General features: G+C 39.6%; 2 protein-coding genes across 2 annotated transcripts; one reads left to right on the forward strand and one right to left on the reverse strand.

Annotated features, from left to right (window-relative positions):
• Nucleotides 1–496: 496 nt before the first annotated feature.
• Nucleotides 497–8,501, forward strand: LOC130089405 (tripartite motif-containing protein 16-like protein). The gene is made up of 6 exons (XM_056256713.1): nt 497–1,168; nt 4,072–4,167; nt 4,306–4,539; nt 4,753–4,900; nt 5,035–5,082; nt 7,922–8,501. The coding sequence occupies exons 1-6, from the start codon at nt 584–586 to the stop codon at nt 8,449–8,451; spliced, it is 1,641 nt and encodes a 546-aa protein (XP_056112688.1). The 5' UTR covers nt 497–583; the 3' UTR covers nt 8,452–8,501.
• Nucleotides 8,502–13,350: 4,849 nt separating this feature from the next.
• On the reverse strand, nt 13,351–15,079 carry LOC130089411 (trypsin-2-like). Its single transcript, XM_056256718.1, is given in 6 exon segments — nt 13,351–13,575; nt 13,667–13,803; nt 13,907–14,036; nt 14,038–14,155; nt 14,703–14,853; nt 14,978–15,079. Coding segments are annotated over 6 exon segments (726 nt in total). The 5' UTR covers nt 15,018–15,079; the 3' UTR covers nt 13,351–13,425.
• Between the last annotated feature and the right edge of the window lie 3,585 nt (nt 15,080–18,664).

An 18,664-nucleotide genomic window follows, 5' to 3' on the forward strand; every position in this document is an offset into this window, starting at 1 on the left:
ACACGTGAGCAATGTACTTAATAGAAAGATGCACACACTCTCGACACCTGGTTTTGTTATAGTTTTATATAGTTATAGTTATGGTTTTGCCTTTTTGTTGCCAAATTGGTTTGGAACAGTTGTTGAATAAACAATTGAACTGACAAATTATGCCTGCCTATCTGTTTGACAGACAGTTTTATTGACCACTGAGATAGCATTGACTTGGAATGAAGTTTGTTCAATATAAAAAATGAAATTAAAAAAAAAAATTGCTTAGATGTAGTAAACTACTTTTACCATATTGCTGTAGCTTAGCTTGCTACATTTCCCAGGGTGGTAGCTTCAGTGTAGTGAAGCTACATTTAATGTAGAGTAACTGCTAGCTTAGCTCACTACATTTCCCAAGTAGCTTGCCCAACACTGCGAACATGCATTACATAACAGGTGAGTCACAGCTTACAGACACACCTTTTTGCACACCGCACTGTATGCAAATAACCAGGAAACATTTCAGTTCTTTAGTTCAGGGAAACCGAAACTCATCAAAAAAGGTTGTTGAGCAGTTGTGTGTGCTTCTGTTTCTGTGTTCACATGCTGTAATATGGCTGAAGCCAGTGTTTTATGGACTCAGGAACAGTTCATCTGTCCAGTGTGTCTGGATCTTCTGAAGGATCCAGTGACCATTCCTTGTGGACACAATTACTGTAAATCATGTATTGCGGACTGCTGGAACCATCAGGATCAGAAGATAGTCCACATCTGCCCACAGTGCAGACAGACCTTCACTCCAAGACCTGCTTTAAATAAAAACACCATGCTGGCTGAAGTGGTGGAGACACTGAAGAAGACTAAACTACAATCTGCAGTTTCTGTTGACACTGGACCTGGAGATGTGAAGTGTGACGTCTGTACTGGAAGAAAAGACAAAGCAGTCAAGTCCTGTCTTGTGTGTCTGAACTCTTACTGTCAAAACCACCTTGAACAGCATGAGAATTTTTTCATAGGTAAGAGACATTATTTGATGGATGCCACTGGACAACTCCAGAAGATGATCTGCTCTCAACATGGCAGACTGCTTGAGGTTTTCTGTCGCACTGACCAGCACTGTATTTGTACATTATGTACGATGGATAGACATAAAAATCATGACACTGTACCAACAGCAGCAGAGAGAACAGAGAAAGAGGTAAGAACAGAAATTGGTGCATTAAAGCTACAATATAATTTTTTTCGCCGCTTGGGGTCGCTAACCTCTTACAATAACAAAGATGTAGGTTGATGACGCAGAATTCCAGTGGAATTATGGAACTTGTCGTCAAGCTGATGGATCTAATAATGTTTATGGATGAGTGAATACATTTATGTTTTTAACATGATAAAGTAGGGCGCGATTGCTAATGAGAGACAGATATCAGTGCCACACGCGAGTCCCGCGGATATAAAGGAATAAAGACATTTCATTCTACCGAATTACCCGCAAGTGCTGTATTGATACTCACACAGGTCAGTTTATTAAACGAATGAAACTTGTGAGGTAACACAGCGCTGTTTCACTTGGTCTACACACACTAAACTGCATTTGAGTGTTGAAAGTTATAATGTTATTCTATGTGTTTGTTTGTTGGCTATATGAGACTAGCAGTAAGCTAGATCAACATTAGAATAACATACAGATCATGTTCTAACATTTCATCATGTTGAACTATATAACATTGATTAGTTTTATGTACATTTGCTCATCTGTCTAACTAAAGTACATGCAAGAGTCTCTGTCAAGTCGAAGTTTGTCACGGACGTGGAGCTCTCGGCATCTCGAAAACGCCACATTGATATTGATCCTCGTTTTAGTTCTCCTTTTTTCCCAAAGTCTGCTTGCCATGGTCCATTGTGTTTGAACGGAACAACAACAACAGCGTAAGCTTGCCGCTAGACGTAACGCTGTTGTCCACTTCTGTCGCCATGGTTACTATGGCCGTACAAGCCGAAACCAGGGATAATGCGAATATTACGTCATTGACAGGCAACAAGTAAACAGGGAGTCCGGGACGGCTACGCTGAAGCGATAAAAATTCTGTATTATAAATTTTAAGGCGGGACAAGTAGTTTGTTGAGGGATGTTTTTTTAGGGAAGAAAAACGCCATCGGCGTTCTCACGGGTTCGCGTTTTTGAATTTTGCGTAGAGTTTTCTGTTAAAACGGTGTCGTGTTAGCGGCCCCTAAGTTAATAACTGATGATCGTTGCAACGGAGGTGAATCGATCAAAGCTGACTCTAGCTTGAGATTAACTTTATTCTGGAGCTGCTGTAGAACCAGAACAATCTCTGTTACTTTAATTTCCTATTATCACTGTAAATCCGCTTTGGAACAATCCTGTTAAAAGCGCTATATAAATGAAGATGACTTGACTTGACGGCACATTATTTGAAATTGAAATTTTTCTGAAATTAAAAATCTTTGGGAACTTTTGGGATATTGTAAGTACACAACTGCAGGAAATATATCATATTTTGCAAGTGATTTTTGGATATTTTATTACAAGAATAATTAGCAAAAACAAATAATCGTTTTCGTAATTTTAAGCTCTTTACTTCGCGGGAAATCTGACCTGTGGCTGTTTAGGGAAATGCCTGTAGGTCTATATGGCTTCACGGTCGTGAAGTTAATTACTGAGGCGATTAACCGCTGTCCTGTGACGTGCTCAATGAAGGACCGTCATGTCGAACACATCGCTAGTCCTAAACGGCTGTTCATAATGTATGCGTCTGTGGCAGTGTAATGGGAAATAACACAAGGTAATGAGACGCAAGTTGAACTTCTTTAAACTTGAGCGCAGCATTTTTAGAAATTTTTTAGAATTTTACTTGTTAACAGCAAAACAAGTCCGTCAAGCACAAAAAAAACTTTAATGTACTACTACTACTACTGTATGTTTGAGATGTCGCGTTTTCATGAAAGTTGACAGGCTGAAAGGTGCTGTTATTATCTTTGTTCTTACAAAACATTTACTGCTAATAATATTGTCCATGTGGAGACATTTCCCCACAATGTAGACAATAGCAGGACACGAATCACACAAGCGCACACACACACACATACACACACAGAGTTTGGTAACAAACACCCACTATCTTTGTGGGGACTCACTCTCCATAGACGTAATGGTTTTTGAAAACGGTATATTCTGTCTCCTTACACTAACCCGTATCGTGCAATTGTTCTCCCAGCTCTTCTATATGGAGCAGAATCTTGGACAGTTTATTTGACCCAAGCACACAACCTCATTGCCTACATGATGAGACACCTGAGACAAATTCTAGGCATTAAATGGTGGCACCATATATCCAACAACGAGTTACTAGACAAAACCAACACATGTATGAAGCACTAATCCAGCGCAATCTGAGATGGGCTGGCCATCTGACTAGACTGGACAATAGTCGACTACCAAAACAGATTATCTACTTATTATTATCACCGTGGCATAGGCAGGCCAAAGCTGCGCTTCAGTTAAAAAGAAATCTCAAACATAAACAGATCCCACTAGGCAGCTGGGATCGCCAAGCAAAAAACAGGACTCTGTGGAGAAATCTAATTCGAAGGAAGTCGTCATCGGACACGATGGACAGCAATTGATTGATTGATAATCATAATAAAAAATATTATTGTATCAGTTACAAGGCATATTTGTTCAGTGATAACAAAGAAAACAGATTGGCTGTAAAACCAAGAAAACAGATAGGCTGTAAACCATAGTTATAGTTATAATTGTACGCACTTCCGGGTAAAGCCCTGCCCACTTCCAGTTTTATTCAAATACAGATATGAATAATTTAGAGATTGTAACAGATACAGATATTGGCCCCGCTGCACAACCCTAGCTTAAATTACATGTCAGTCACTGCTTACAGACACCTTTTTGCACACTGCACACAAGAATTGCAATTGACTTTTGCAATATCCACATGGTATTTGACTGTTGTGCTCGTGTGCCTCTGGCAAAAACACCTATATAATATTCATACAACATTTTACATGATGATTTTGTATTTATTTTTATGAAATATTTTCTGTTACTTCTGTTTTCAATAGAGAAACTTAAAAAAAACACAGATAATATACCAGGAGAGAATCCAGGAGCGAGAAAAAGACATTCAGGAGCTGAGAGAGGCTGTTGAGTGTCATAGGGTGAGTATCGTGAGGAGACAAACAGCACTGCTGGATTAAAAGACGTATTGTTTAGACTCTCCTTCAGATCTGAAGACATTGCAGTCCCACTGAAGCCCACTGTGGATCACATGATGATTGTAATGTGTGTCCTAACAGCGATCTGCACAGGCAGCAGTGAAGGACATCGAGAGGATCTTTACTGAGCTAATGCGCTCTATTGAGAAAAACCGCTCTGAGTTGACAAGGCTGATCAGAGATCAGGAAAAGGCTGCAGTTAGTCAAGCTGAAGGACTCTTGCAGCGAATGGAACAGGAGATTGCTGATATGAGGAGGAGACATGCTGAGTTAGAGCAGCTTTCACACACAGACAATCACATCCAATTCCTTCAGGTAATAGAAATGTAGAAAATAATTTCAGTGTTGTGATTGTCCATCATTTACTGGCTCTCTAATCAATTAAAGTGAAATAAAGTTTAATTCAAAGTGCTAGATTAGTTTGCTGAAGGCAAGTCACTCAAGGTAAGACAACAAAGGCATGTATTTGACTGTAGTAGAGATTTGTAGGAGGCAGGTTATAACGATATCTTCCTGTCTTTTTTGTAGGGGTTTCAGTATCTGTCTGCACCTCTTGAACCTACAGAGAGAATTACTGTCACTTCACCTCTCTCTACTAATGATATAAGACAATCTATCTGTCAGCTGAGAGAGAAAATTGAGAATATCTGTAAAGAGGAGATCCAAAAGATTTCTGGTAGGTAAAGCACATTCAATTACATAGTCTAGTATCATTTGAAAATCTTAGAATACATCTACACACATTGGATACTGTACAGTAGATAATTTCCTCTTTCCTTAAGAATTGCCTGTTTATGTTGATTTTCATAGTTAAACACATCAACATCGTTCTAAGGACCAGAAAGGACTTCCTACAAAGTAAGTTGCAAAGAAAACAAGTAAAATATATACACTGAGCATGCATGTATACATAATTTGAAAAATCATGAAAAATGTGTCTACATTATTCATAATCAGAGATTTCTCCACAACACACACAAAAAAATGTTGTTTATTCAGAAACAACTACACAAAAATGCTGTTTTATTCGACATAAGGTCCATCCTCATGGTGGCATCCATGTTAAGATCACATGGACAGAATTGAAAATTATATAGCACCATCCAGGACAGGAGTTTATAAAAAAAAGTACATGTAAGTTAAACAAGAAAACCAAACAATTTTACTGCAAATCACAATAAATAAATATAGCTGCAAGCAACACGTAACGGGGCCAAGCACACTAACAACAAAAAATAGGAATTCAAGACATTTTTAGATGATTCTAGTCAAAATGGCTGTAAAATCCTAAATACAATCACTAGTAATATGATTAAATTACTTACAACTTTTGACCAAAAGGTGGCTGCTGTGGTGTCAATATGCCTGTCACAGCTGGTTGCGGTAGAAAGCAGTCTTTAATAATATAATCCAAAACGGAAAGCAACTGGAGATCACAGGGAGTTAACACAACCATAAAAAGACTACACTGAATAAGAGGCTGTTTACATGAGACCGTTTTCAACTAAAAATGGAAAACTTTTTATGCGTTTTGGTTGTTCATTTACATGGCAGCGACGTATTAGGGGCCTAAAAACGCAAACTTTTGAAAATGGGTCTCAGAGTGCACGTTTTTGAAAACAATACCGTTATCGTCTCTGTCTAAAGTACAAAAACGCAAAACTGTGAAAACGGGGACGGGAAACACATGCGTATTACGTTTTTAGTCTATAGGCATGCGCGTTTTGTTTGAGTGCCCAGTAGAAGAATGCGTATGTGCGCAAACGCGTAGTCAAAGTGACATCGCTAACTACTGGCCTAGCATGCATAATACAGAGTTTTTAGTCGTTTCCGAAATTACTCATCGTCAGGGGGACGATGGACAGAGATGGAGCCATCTGAGAAGGAGTACCGGAGAAGGAGAAGTCGAAGAGCCAACGCGACATTGATGACACTGGAGACTGAGGCGGAGCCATGACGACGATCGTCCAAGGCGGAGCCAGATGGAGCCGAAGGCACAGGCAAGACGACGTTCGACCAAGGTGGAGTCGGAGGAATCAGGGAGCCCGATGGAGCCGCAGGGACGATGGTTTCTGGTGGAGCCGAGGGAGGGAGGAGCCAAGGTGGAGCCGATAGGTCGACAGTCAGAGGAATGATGGGTTCAGAATCTGGAGGTGGAGCCAGGGGATCCTTTAGACTAGGCAGAGATGGTAACCTGAAGATCTGAGGCAGAAGGGAACCAGCCGAGGCGGGGCTGTGGAACTGGCTGATTTGGGTGAGAGAGGGAGGCTGGGCAGGCAGTCAGGAAACTTAGGAAACTGTTGGTTGGGCGGGACCAGCAGGGACGGGAGAGACTGGAACTGCATCCAAAATTGCTTTCTTCTCTACTATATAGTAGGTGAAAAACAGTATGTGACAAAATAAGTATGTCCGAATTCACAGTACTCATAAAAGAGAATGCAAAAAGTACCCGGATAACCTACTTCTTTTGGCAAGATTCTGAAACGTGCATGCGACGGACACTTTACAATCCCATGACGCCACGGGAGAGGATTTTTGAAAAGCAGTGAAGTGACGTAACTGACGCTGTCACATGATAATGACATTGTCAACATGACGAATGTAGTACGTCCAGATTACATTCATTTTACACACACTCATACTATATAGAACATACTTTTTTAACAGTTGTTAAGTAATTACTAAGTACCTACTCGAGAAAGTAAGCGATTTCGGATGCAGCCAGGGGAATTACCTCCTCAAAAAGTTCCAAACAGTGTCCAGAGGCCAGGCTATACTCATCCACAGTGGCAGGGTTTTGGGCTGGGGTTCCCTCCAAGCCCTCGAAATCCACCAGCACTCCCTCGGTGATGCACGACCGTGCTCACACACCTGGTCAAACTCTGTGTGTTTAAGGCTCCAGGGCTGATGTCTCGTTCCATCCTCATTACAAGCTCAGGCTTGTACATCGCGACATGCTGAATTCCACGGTCTGCAGCGGGCTTTAGCGAATCCTCCATGCAGCTTACGGGCAGTGAATGGCTTGAGTCTGGGTCTGGAGTAGTCCTCCGCCGTGCGGATGGTGAATGCCAAATTTTTGTTTACCAGCACCCACTCCATGTAAGCGGCAAAATTGTTACGAGAACCGATGCCCCTCTTGTCCAGGCATAACAAAAGAATAGAATAGAATAATGGTGACAGGGTGGAGGGAAAAAACGCCTCAAAAATCACTGTTTTGTTTTGGTGTTCTGTCACAGCTGATTGCGGTAGTAAGCAGACAAAGACGTGAAACTCACCGATAAACTCACCGAGTGAAAAGCCTTTTATTACAAAATGGCAGATGCCCAAAATGGCCGGTATAGGAACATTGGATATTATTTGATACCCATTCAGTATGCTGCACTGAATCACAAGAGACCAGTTTTAGGTTTTTTGGGCAGATCAAAATATTTAAAAATTTTCTCACATGCAGTTCTATGGGCTTCCAAAAGTAGAAAAAGAAGGACGAATAATAATAAGAACCAACACACCTTCAGTGCTTGGCCCCTAATCATGATCATGTGGGCCGGTATATTCTATGATTCAAACATTAGTAGTAATTTCTGTAATAGTAATGTTCATTATATTATAAACATTTCAGTTCAATTCAAAAGATTATTTTTAAAACACTTTAATATTTACATGTTGACCGATCACTGATACATTTTATCTTCATCAGGTGCTCATCAATTCACACTTGATCCAAACACAGCGAATAAACACATTCGTCTGTCGGAGAGGAACAGAGTGGCTACTTACACTGACACAGTCCAGCGGTATCCTGATCATCCACACAAATTTGATGTTTATTATCAGGTGATGTGTGGAGAGAGAGTGTGTGAACGTTGTTACTGGGAGCTGGAGTGGAATGGTGATGTGGGTATATCAGTATCATATAAGCACATCAGCCGGAAGGGAACAAATACTAAGTGTTTGTTTGGATATAATGATCATTCCTGGAGTTTGTTCTGCTCTCCCTCCAAATACTCATTCAGGCACAATGATTTGGAGACTGACATCCCTGCAGCCTCCATCTGCTCTAGAATAGGAGTGTATGTGGATTGCAGTGCAGGAACTCTGTCCTTCTATGGCGTCTCTGACACAATGACCCTTATCTGCAGAGTTCAGGCCACATTCACTCATCCTCTCTATGCTGGATTTAGGCTGTACAATGGATCAACTGTAAAACTCTGTGATTTAACATTATAGAATACAGAGACATTGTAGCAGTAGTCCTGCCATACAGTAACAGTGTCAACCTGTTCTGTCTCCTAAGATGTCCAATAGTGGCATTTGTCCAAGAGCTCTGCACGTCACTATACAGACACCAAAAGTGATCTTTTTCATACTTTATATTAGGTGTCTTTACTTTCATAAAAAATCATAGGTACAATGTATTGTGTTGATGTTGTATTTTTTTTTTGTTTTAACGTTACGACAGCTGGGACGATGATCAGAATTTTTTCGATTTTTTTAATGAAATATTGACAGTTTTTTATCTACTTGTTTTATATTGTTTACAAGTGTTTAGGTTTGTAAGTAGGGTTTAGGTTATGTACTCAAACATATAACTGTAATGTGTGCTGGAAGGAGAGTAGGAGAGGCATGGATCTATTTGTATCTTTTATTCAAATGAACAAGGTGTAAATATCCATAAACGTAGGTGAAAACACTATACAAAGAAACACAAAACAGCTTAAAATCACTTAGTCAAGACAAGATCGGGAAAAATAAAAAAGAGAAAGAGAAGGCAATAAATACACAAGATAATGAGAACTAAACTAGACACAGGTGAAGATAACCAAGAAGAAAGGAAACCAAGAGAAACAGGAAATGAACAAAGGAAATGTGAACTTGGAACAACAGGAAGATATACTTCAAAATAAAAGTCCTAGGGAGACACAGACACAGGTGAAATGCAATAATAGTATACAATATATTTTAAACTGAAAATTAACTTGGTGGATATATGGGAGAAATATGAGTTTTTGTTTATGTGCAGGTTTGTGTGTTTTCATAATATTAATAAAATAATACTAATTTAGGTTTGAAATAATTGTTATAATTCTGAATTGAATTATTCTGAATAAAGTATTGACAATTTAGAGATTTGTTGTTCTTGTTTCAGAAAGAAATAAAGCACAATGATCATTTTCATTCTTTGATCAGATTTTATTTTTAATTAATTTTTCACAAGTGTTTTTGACTTTTAAACTGCTGTAATGCACTAAGAGTAATAATATTAATATGAAAACAAATATTATTACTATTAGTTTTGAAATTGAAAGATGATTGTTCTTAAACACTTTTTGTGGAATATGCTGGATTATTTCAAATGAATGTCTATGGATAACATTACTGAGTAAATACTTTGTAATTGTGGTTAAAAATAGTTTTGTGATATTTCTATTTTACTCCAGTACCTTTTTTTTTGGAGTGTTTTGGAAAGTTGATGTTCCCCCTCAGTCGAAAATTGCTCTATCATGAGCACATACAGTAGCACAAAATGCAATTTCATGTCAGCAAGACATGACTTAAAGCAGAGTATTAGCAGTCAGAATAAAAGACAGATGATCAAAAAGAAAGAAAATGCTCAAAATCCAAACTTTAATCAATTACAAACTTTAATTTATGACAGAGAGGGAGAAAGTGAGCGTGCAGATCAGCAAAGATTTATTGTGAAATGTGTCGAATAAAAACACGATGAAGTGTACTTTTCACATTTGGAAAAAAAAGTAAATGCATGGAAATCCATGTCTCTGTCCACTTCCGTGCATCAATCACTTCTTGGGACTACTCTAGATGCTTCTTTTTGGGTTATGAAAGTTCCATTGATGAATTAATTGAAGTCCTTGATGAATGATATAGAGTTGATTTTTGTTTATTAATGATGAAATAACAATATCTTAAATTTAAAAGATGAAAATTAATGTGAAATGTATTGACATTATCAGTTATCAAATACGGATGCGGATGTATTGCAAATTTGCTTTTCGCATTGGAGCCGAGCGGTTCTGCTCTGCAATCTTCGATGAGAGTGTTCTACGAGCCTTCTGTGCTTTGGGGAAGAAGCCTCTTCAGTCGGTGTTCGCGTTACGGTGCAATCTCTTAAAGAGCTTGCAAAAAACAGCTGTTTTCACAGCTCTTTAAAGAGTGAGAGCACACAGCGGGCTGCACTATATCCCTGCTTGTGGTGCCGCACCTTCATTGAGTGTGAGTGCACACAGCGGGCTGCACTGATTCCTGCTGATTGTGCCACGTTTTCAATGTGTGTGATTGCAAACAGCGGGCTGCCCTATTTCTGCTGGTTGTGCCACGGCCATTTCCCCTGTGCGCTTCAGCACCAGAGAGAGAGCTATTTTCCCTATAAGAGTTCTCTGGATGCGGCCGTTACCTGGCTCCGGCTGACAGTCACGTTCGTTGCCTCACATGTCTGGCTGTTAAGAACGCTGAGGGTGCTTTTGTGGATGAGTCATGTACCCATTGCGGGAGGATGACCATCTCGGAATTGCGGTCGAGACTTGAGTACCTTAGAAGAAGTGGAGTCCCTTTGCCTATCCCCTGATCTAGTTCCTCTTCTGGTGGCTACCAGAAAAGGGCTACTTCGGCTGATAGCTTTGGAGACCTGAGAATCAGAGTGAGGGCTTCTCCGCCGAGTAACTAATCTCCGTGGGCCCCTTACCCCTCTAGTATACCACAAGCTGTGGAGCTTCTGAAGGAGCGCGCTGGTCTCATGGGGCACCAGTCGTTTCCTTTGGGGGTCTGCCGGATGACCAGATTTCAATCGCTGCATCGGAGGGTGAGCTTGAGTCCTCCGGGGATGAAGATTCGGCTGCGTTGCCGCCTTCGGGGATCGAAGCGTTGTCCGAATGTGACCCAGAGCTGATGGATATGCTTTCCCGGGCCGCCGAGAGAGTCGAGCTAGAGTGAAGGCCTCCACCGTGTCCCGGTGCCACGAGGCTGGACGATTGGTTTCATGGGGCAGGGTGGGCGTCCCGTCCCGGTTCCTTTCTTTCCGGAAGTGCATGACAAGGTCAATAGATCATGGACGGCATCTTTTTCTGTCCGAAACCGTTGTAGTACCTCCTCCACCCTCACTACTCTCGATGTTGGGGCAGCTAAGGGGTACATGGAGATCCCCCCCGGTGGAGCAGTCGGTTGCAATGCAGTTGTGTCCAAAGACCGCTACCTCTTGGAGGGGTAATCCATGTCTCCCCTCCCGGACCTGTAAGTTCTCGTTCCCTCTGGCGGGCAAGTCTTACAGAGCCTGTGGAGAATGGCGCTCCTGCAGGTCTACCAGGCCAAAGCGCTAAAGGAATTGCATGAGGGTAGTTCCGACCCGGGGTCACTGAGCAATCCCTGGGTCGGGTGATGTCCACCTTAGGGGTCCAGGAACGCCATCTCTGGCTGAACCTGGAGGATATGCGTGAGCCCGACAAGGTCCAGTTCCTCAATGCCCCTATCTGCCAGGCCGGCCTTTTCTGTGACACGGTCGAGAACTTTACCCAGCAGTTCTTGGCTGCACAGATGCAGCCAAACTTGTGACTTTGAGTGTGTGCGTGTGTGTGTGTGTATAAATAACAAATATGGGAAATGAAACTAGACAGGTGTCTAAACTCGAAACTAAAAACAGAGTTTGGTTACCTAGTAACCAAAGGGCTTGTCTATGAAGAACCAATCAAATTAAGTAATGTTTCATGTCATTTTTTGCCATACCTCCTTATTCTATAAAACTGTTGTATTTGTGTTTACTAGAGGGATTCTCAATGGGATTTGTCTGAGATCCACCGGCCATGCTTATTGCTTCTTTTTGGGAGATTCTCTGAGAACTGCTCGAGACTCCCGGCCGTAATAAAGATCATTTAAAGGACAATTACTCAAGTCTGTCTGTTATGACTGCTGCGCAGCAGGCCAGTTTAGGGAAGCAAAGAAGTTAGGGTAAGAGACTCAGCGGTTGTCGACGGTAGACGCAGAGAGCCAGAGTATAAATAAGTATTGATTTGTAGACGCTCAGTGTCGATTAGAAGACGCGACAGATTTATTTATTAAAGGAGAACTCCGGCGCAAAATGAACCTTTGGTCTAATAAAACATTGGTACCTAGTCAACCGTTCTCTGAGATTTGTTTTCATGATGATCGAATGTAAAGAGTTTTATCTCTAAAAACTGTTTAGCGTATAACGCTAGTAATGGGGGCATCTATTAAGTAAAAATAAATCGCTAGTTTATACCACTAACAAGACTCAAAATAGCCCCACACTAACACAATAACATAATGAGGGTCCCTACATGCAAAACGAAGCATTGAGAACTTTGTAAGTGTACAGACCGTTTAATAAGAAGATATTTTATGAAGACAGTCCACTTCGTGTATACAGACAGGAGCCATCTTTGGAAAACAGTCTCGACTAATCAAACCACGAACGACGTGCTAAGTGAGCTGAACTGTATGAAGTTCAGTGAACTTCTGAACTGTATGAATGGCGTTCGTGGTTTGACTAGTCGAGACTGTTTTCCAAAGATGGCTCCTGTCTGTATACACGAAGTGGACTGTCTTCATTAAATATCTTCTTATTAAACGGTCTGTACACTTACAAAGTTCTCACAAAGTCATTCTAAACCACGGGTAAACTTGCTTTACGTTTCACATTGTTCATAATTATTGCCGACTGTTGTCAAGTTTATACTGAACAGACTTTTCAGACTATAAAAGTAAGAATGAAACGGTCACTTCTACAATTGTCGTGTTTTTAGTCACTATTTGACATTTGTTCCCTTGCTGAAACAGTCTATACTGTCAACACAGTGTTTCTGTGACAATACAAAGCCTGTGCATACGAGGCAACAGATGTGATTGACTGTCAGCCTTTAGACATAACATTCTAACATTGTAATAGGAATTTTAGTCGACTAGCTATGTAAGAAATTAGATCTTCTGATGGCCTTGTTGTCGATACTCGGAGGCTTCGAATGTTTTCCATTTGACTTTGCAGACCAATATGATGGGGTACTTAATTTTAGCAGTAGCAGCACAGGGGTGGGGAGCAACCCTGATTAAAAAATGCTTAAAAACAATGCCCATATAAAAATAAAAGATAGAAACACATACACGTTTCAAACTGAATTTAATTACAGATAATTAGGAAAATTTACTTGTAAAGGACCGACCAGTCTGAACAAAGAGCTAGTTATTAGCTATGATGGATTTGATCCAGTCAGTGTAGCGACACACCTCAGCATAAACCCCAGGAAAGCCTGGTTTAGCACAGTCTTTACCCCAGGAAACAACACCTTTCAGTTTCCTCTTGCACACTACAGGGCCACCAGAATCCCCCTGAGAAGAAAATTGGAAAATGAAAAGGACAAAATTGTGGTTTGTATAAAAATTTCAAACACATATAAAGTGGACTAAGTCAATGACATACCTGACACGAGTCTTTGCCTCCCTCCATGAATCCGGCGCAGAACATGTTTTTAGTTATTTTTGCACCATATGCTCCCCTACACTGCACACTTGAGAGTACAGGCAGATTCAAACACTGCAGGACGGAAGCAGTGTGAGCTGGAAAAAGAATATGAACAGTGCTAAAACTTGTATAATGACAATGCATGTTTAATATATTATATAAAAGTATAAGAAGATTTTCATTACTCAGCCATCTCACCTCCAGTTTTGCCCCATCCAGAAACCAAGCACTGTTCCCCTGCAGAAGAGCAGTTGGTTGCCAGACGGATCGGCTTCACATTCTTGTTGAAGAGGGCAGGCTTTCTCAGCTTGATCAGCATGATATCATTTGTTAAGAGTCTGACCATTATAGTTTGGATGACGAATCACCTTCTCTGCATTGATCAGCTGCTCTTTGTTTTCAGTAACAGCCAAGTTGTGCTTTCCCAGGTGGACAACGAGTTGGCGTCTATTTGAAAAAAGAAACTCATATTTTACTCAGCCCTAATATAATGTTTATCAGAATATTGCCTACCTACATATTTGGTCTGTATATAGTCTTAAATAGGTTTTACCTAGTCTAAGAGACATAATGGTTACGGCAAGACAATTACAGACAACAAAAATCCTGCATTAGTATGCTGAATAATAATAATAAAAAAAGTGTGATTATTTATTGAAGCCAGAAAATAGGCATATTTAAATACTGTACACAAATGTAAATTTGTTTCAAAACTAAAATATTCCAAATTTGAGCTGGATGCCAATGGTTGGTAGACCAACGTACTCTCATTTTTATTATAGTACAGAATGTGTAACTTTTTTTGACAGCCTTTCTTTTTCTTTAGAAATTAGGATTTTTTTTTAAGTACACATTCAGAAATGGTAAACAATAACAACCTGTTGCTAATTGATTTCTTAAAAGGGTACTCTTCAGGGAAAAGGTAGTTTGATGGTAAAGTAGTTTTAACATGTTTTTAAAAAATAAAGGTTAAAAAGGGAGGTTATATACTCACTCGAAGTTGCAGTGAGCTGCAGACACAATCCATCTTTTTTTAATCAAAGATCCTCCACACGAGAAATGCTTATCAGTAAGGTACACTTGCCAGGGCTGGGAGTGGGGCGAACATTCATAACCTCCAATGATTTTATCACCTGTGCTGTAAACTTCATTGAAAAATTAATTGTTCTTTTATTAATATTAATGCTAAAGACTATCTATAATACATATCAGTGTAGGCATAAACAAACAATTGTCATGAATAATGACTAATAAGAGAGATCTACACACCCACAGCCACAACCAGAAAAGTGAACACAATAGTCTTCATTGCCGTAAAGGAGAGAAGCGCTCACAGCTTTAGAGCACTTCTGCAAAGTTCAGGAATAGCATTCATGTTTTTAAGCATTTTTTGAACACCCCTACAGAACATAACAGCCAATAAGATCACAACAAAGGATTCACAAGTAAAAATGAGCATGTGAGACAACAGTTCTTTTCATACAGTTTTCCATGGTCATAATACATGCGTTGGAAGGAAGGGTTGACTTATGACAGTATGAAGCTTATATAAAAACAGATGACCAAAATGCTGTTTTACTTTTTGAGTGACACACAACTTAAGATTGTGAAGACTTTTTATTATGTACAGTATGTTTATTGTTTTCTTAACTGTTCAATAAAAGTCAATAAAAGAGAAATTCTCTAATTAATAGCACACACTGATGGGCTGACTAAACATCACACAAAATAACAATCTGTTTTGACACCATTTTTTCATCTCGTCCGTTGGTAAACATCACAGTTTTGAGATTCAGTCTCTCATTTTAATACAGTTGTGACTCCTGAAATTTCGAAGTGTGTACTTGGCAGCATGAAAAATAAAACTTTATTCAACTTAAGAATACTATACAGAAAGCAAACAATGAACCTCTTATTTACTTCGTCATTATACTCTGTTGGTTCTAAATAAGAGATCGGTCGTTGCATTCACATTCTCAACATGTCTGTGATTGGCTACAATACTTTCTGATGCAAAACAAATAACACTTTATTTTGATGGTCTCTTTTGAACATTCTGTTGACTATAAGTAACTTTGCAACTACATGTCAACTAACTCTCATTAGAGTATTAGTAGACTGTCTGCTTGATATCTGCCAACTCTTTATTGTGAACTTTCCAACTACATGTCAACTTATTCTATCACTAACCCTACCAGTCTACTAATACTCTACTAACACTCGAGTTAGTAGAGATGTCGGTGCAACGTTACTTATAGTCAACTGAATGTGTTAAAGGGACCATCAAAATAAAGTGAAACCGCAGTGCTTATCTGGATTGACCTGATACTCAACACTACCAGTACTGCAGAAAGACTGGTACCATTAAGTTTTAAAAAAATTAAGGATTGACTTTCTTTTGACAATCCTACAGTAATGTACGAGCTAAAAAATGTGCTTGAATTGTATTAAAAGCACTAGAAGAAACATAATTCTTACAGAATTAAGCACACCTTAAAGCTACAATTTTAGTAAGTCACAATCTTGTGACTGAAACCGTCTGTGTGGGAATCCAGTTTATGCATTCATGGACTCCTTTCACAGACTCTGATGATGTGTTTTAATGGTCATCAGCATCATAAATCCTTTTTTTAAATATATATATATATATATTTATTTAAATGTATGTACATTTATAACACTATACTTTTTAGTATATTATCTTTGCATCAAATTACAAAAACCTAGTTAACCCTGTTGTGAGGGTGTTTCTAATACAGCTGCTGTGGGAGTGACGGTAAAGTTGACATCTCTCTGTCTTCTGACTGCTGTTATCAATCCCCCTCTATTTTTTTTTTTTTTTCCTCTTTTTGAAAGTTGTGAAAACACTATTGTGGAGTTTCTTTTGCTATATGAGCAAATTGTAGACTCTCATTCACCGCTACAGATGTTTACCCAACTGTGACGACTTCCGCTTCTGGGGCAAGGGTCAATTGCAACAAAACCACTCTCTACCATGGAAAACCTTTTGGCCAATCTCTTTCCCTAGATCTGGGTTTGTGGTTTCATCTTTGGTGGTGTGAAGTTTAGAGAAGTAAAGAAAGACACGCGCACACGCACGCACGCACACGCACAGTGTGTTTTTAGTTTATAAAAGTAAGTGTACTTCAGTTCAATATTTTTCTATATATATTGCACAACTGTACTACAAGTAAATCTATACTGTTAGTTTGCTAATTTTTCCAGTCAACTTCTTAGTTTTAAGTAGGCATTAAAGTATATTGAGTTTTTTTTTACAGTTTTTACAATCACTTTGCTACTATTTTCAGAACCTTGATGTCATTTTTCAAAACTCTAGACACAAAACTGTTATCATTTGTAACACAGGCTGTCCAATGTTCAAAACATTGCATTGTGCATTCGCATTTTTAAAGAAATCTTGCACTTGGACAATTATTGGTTCAAAAAAACAATTTACTGTGAAATACCATTGAAACATAACTATAGATCACCCACACACAAGCAACCGATAGTTTCACTGTGTCATTGTTCGTACAATCATTAAATATTGTAGAACAAAATAGGTGATACAGGTTTCATTAGGGTACTACATGTAACGTAAATACATCTCTGTAAAAGTACTGTAGTAGAGAGAATACAATAGACATAGTGTTAAAAATCCCAATTAGTCACTCTATTGGGAGACACGCCCACCTCTGGGAACTCTCTTCACCTGAGGATAATTACCAATCAACCTCACTAGTGTGTCTCTCTTTGTGCTGACTGTTTGCTCCTCTGCTTGCTGCATGTGTTTGCTGCGTCTATGACTTTGTAAGTTTATTTAAATCCTTTGTATTGATATTAATTTGATAACTGTTGATTTGTTTAATTTGGTTAAAGATTTTCTTTATGGTTATGTGAATGTCTACTTATTATTATTATTATTATTAGTATCAGTAAAGTTAACTTTGTTTGATTGTAGACACCAGCAATTTGCAGCAATTGTAAAGCCATATTAAGGAAATGGGATAATGAAGAAAGAAAGCAAATGGCAATAAATCAATTGAGAATTAACTCCTGGACTCATTCCTGTGTTCTAATCGACACACCATTCTGGTAGCACTCATCCTTAACCAGCCACATATCGAATTATTTACATGGTCCTTCGAGCCGGAGAGGCTGCTGGAATGGAGTCAGAAGATAACCCTGGGAAGCTGAAGGGTTCAACTAGGTATGTGAGGCCTCCTGTGTGGCATCAGGATTATGAAATGGTACATCCCCACTCTTCTACTACAAATGTTCGAGGTCAATTACAAGGAGGAGTAAATCCAGAAACCCTGCTACCACCTGAAAACACTGATGTGAAGTTTCTGACCGAGGAGGTCAAACAGATGAAAGGCATGTTGATGAATTTGGGAGAAATGATGAAGAATATGCAGGACCAAGGTGAATGTTCTTCCTTTAATTCTGATTCACAAAGCTTGCGTGCTGAATCTCCTGAGAGATGGGCGGTAGAGTGGACTTTAGGACATCCCTTGTGCAGGAGCTAGGAGAATGTCTGCGTCAACATTCGGGAAAGATACAAAGCCTGCCTCCCCCCTCACCATCAAGGTTGAGTAGACAAAGCACTCTTCCATCTCCACCGGCATCTATGATTCCCACACCCTCTGCCCGACCTAGTAGAGAACCACCGGACATGCATGCAGGTCTAAATGTTCATGCACGTCCTGAGCCACCAGTTCCTTGTCAGAGGAACTCAACTTTAAGACACCCAATGAATGTGAATCCGATTCCATATTACCTGAATCAGCCACAAGGTGTTAATCAAGACTTATCTCAAATCTACGATTTTGGTCATCCAGGACTTCATCCTAGTGACCCTCAGTTAGCGAGGAGTGATGCCCTCCAATATAGTCAAATGCCAGGGAATGCTTTCTACTTTCCAGGCCCTTTATGCCCTCCATGGATGCTGCCGCC

Source organism: Rhinichthys klamathensis, unplaced genomic scaffold (genome assembly GCF_029890125.1).
Source record: "Rhinichthys klamathensis goyatoka isolate OS25496 unplaced genomic scaffold, OSU_Roscu_1.1 h1tg000131l_1, whole genome shotgun sequence".
Taxonomy (NCBI): Eukaryota; Metazoa; Chordata; class Actinopteri; order Cypriniformes; family Leuciscidae; genus Rhinichthys; species Rhinichthys klamathensis.

Excerpts from the sequence above, each read along its gene's own strand:
- LOC130089405 (XM_056256713.1), top strand. The coding sequence starts at position 584 with ATGGCTGAAGCCAGTGTTTTATGGACTCAGGAACAGTTCATCTGTCCA. Across the intron at positions 4,901-5,034 it reads GGAGATCCAAAAGATTTCTG|TTAAACACATCAACATCGTT; the intron begins GTAGGTAAAGCA and ends TGATTTTCATAG. Across the intron at positions 5,083-7,921 it reads CAGAAAGGACTTCCTACAAA|GTGCTCATCAATTCACACTT; the intron begins GTAAGTTGCAAA and ends TATCTTCATCAG.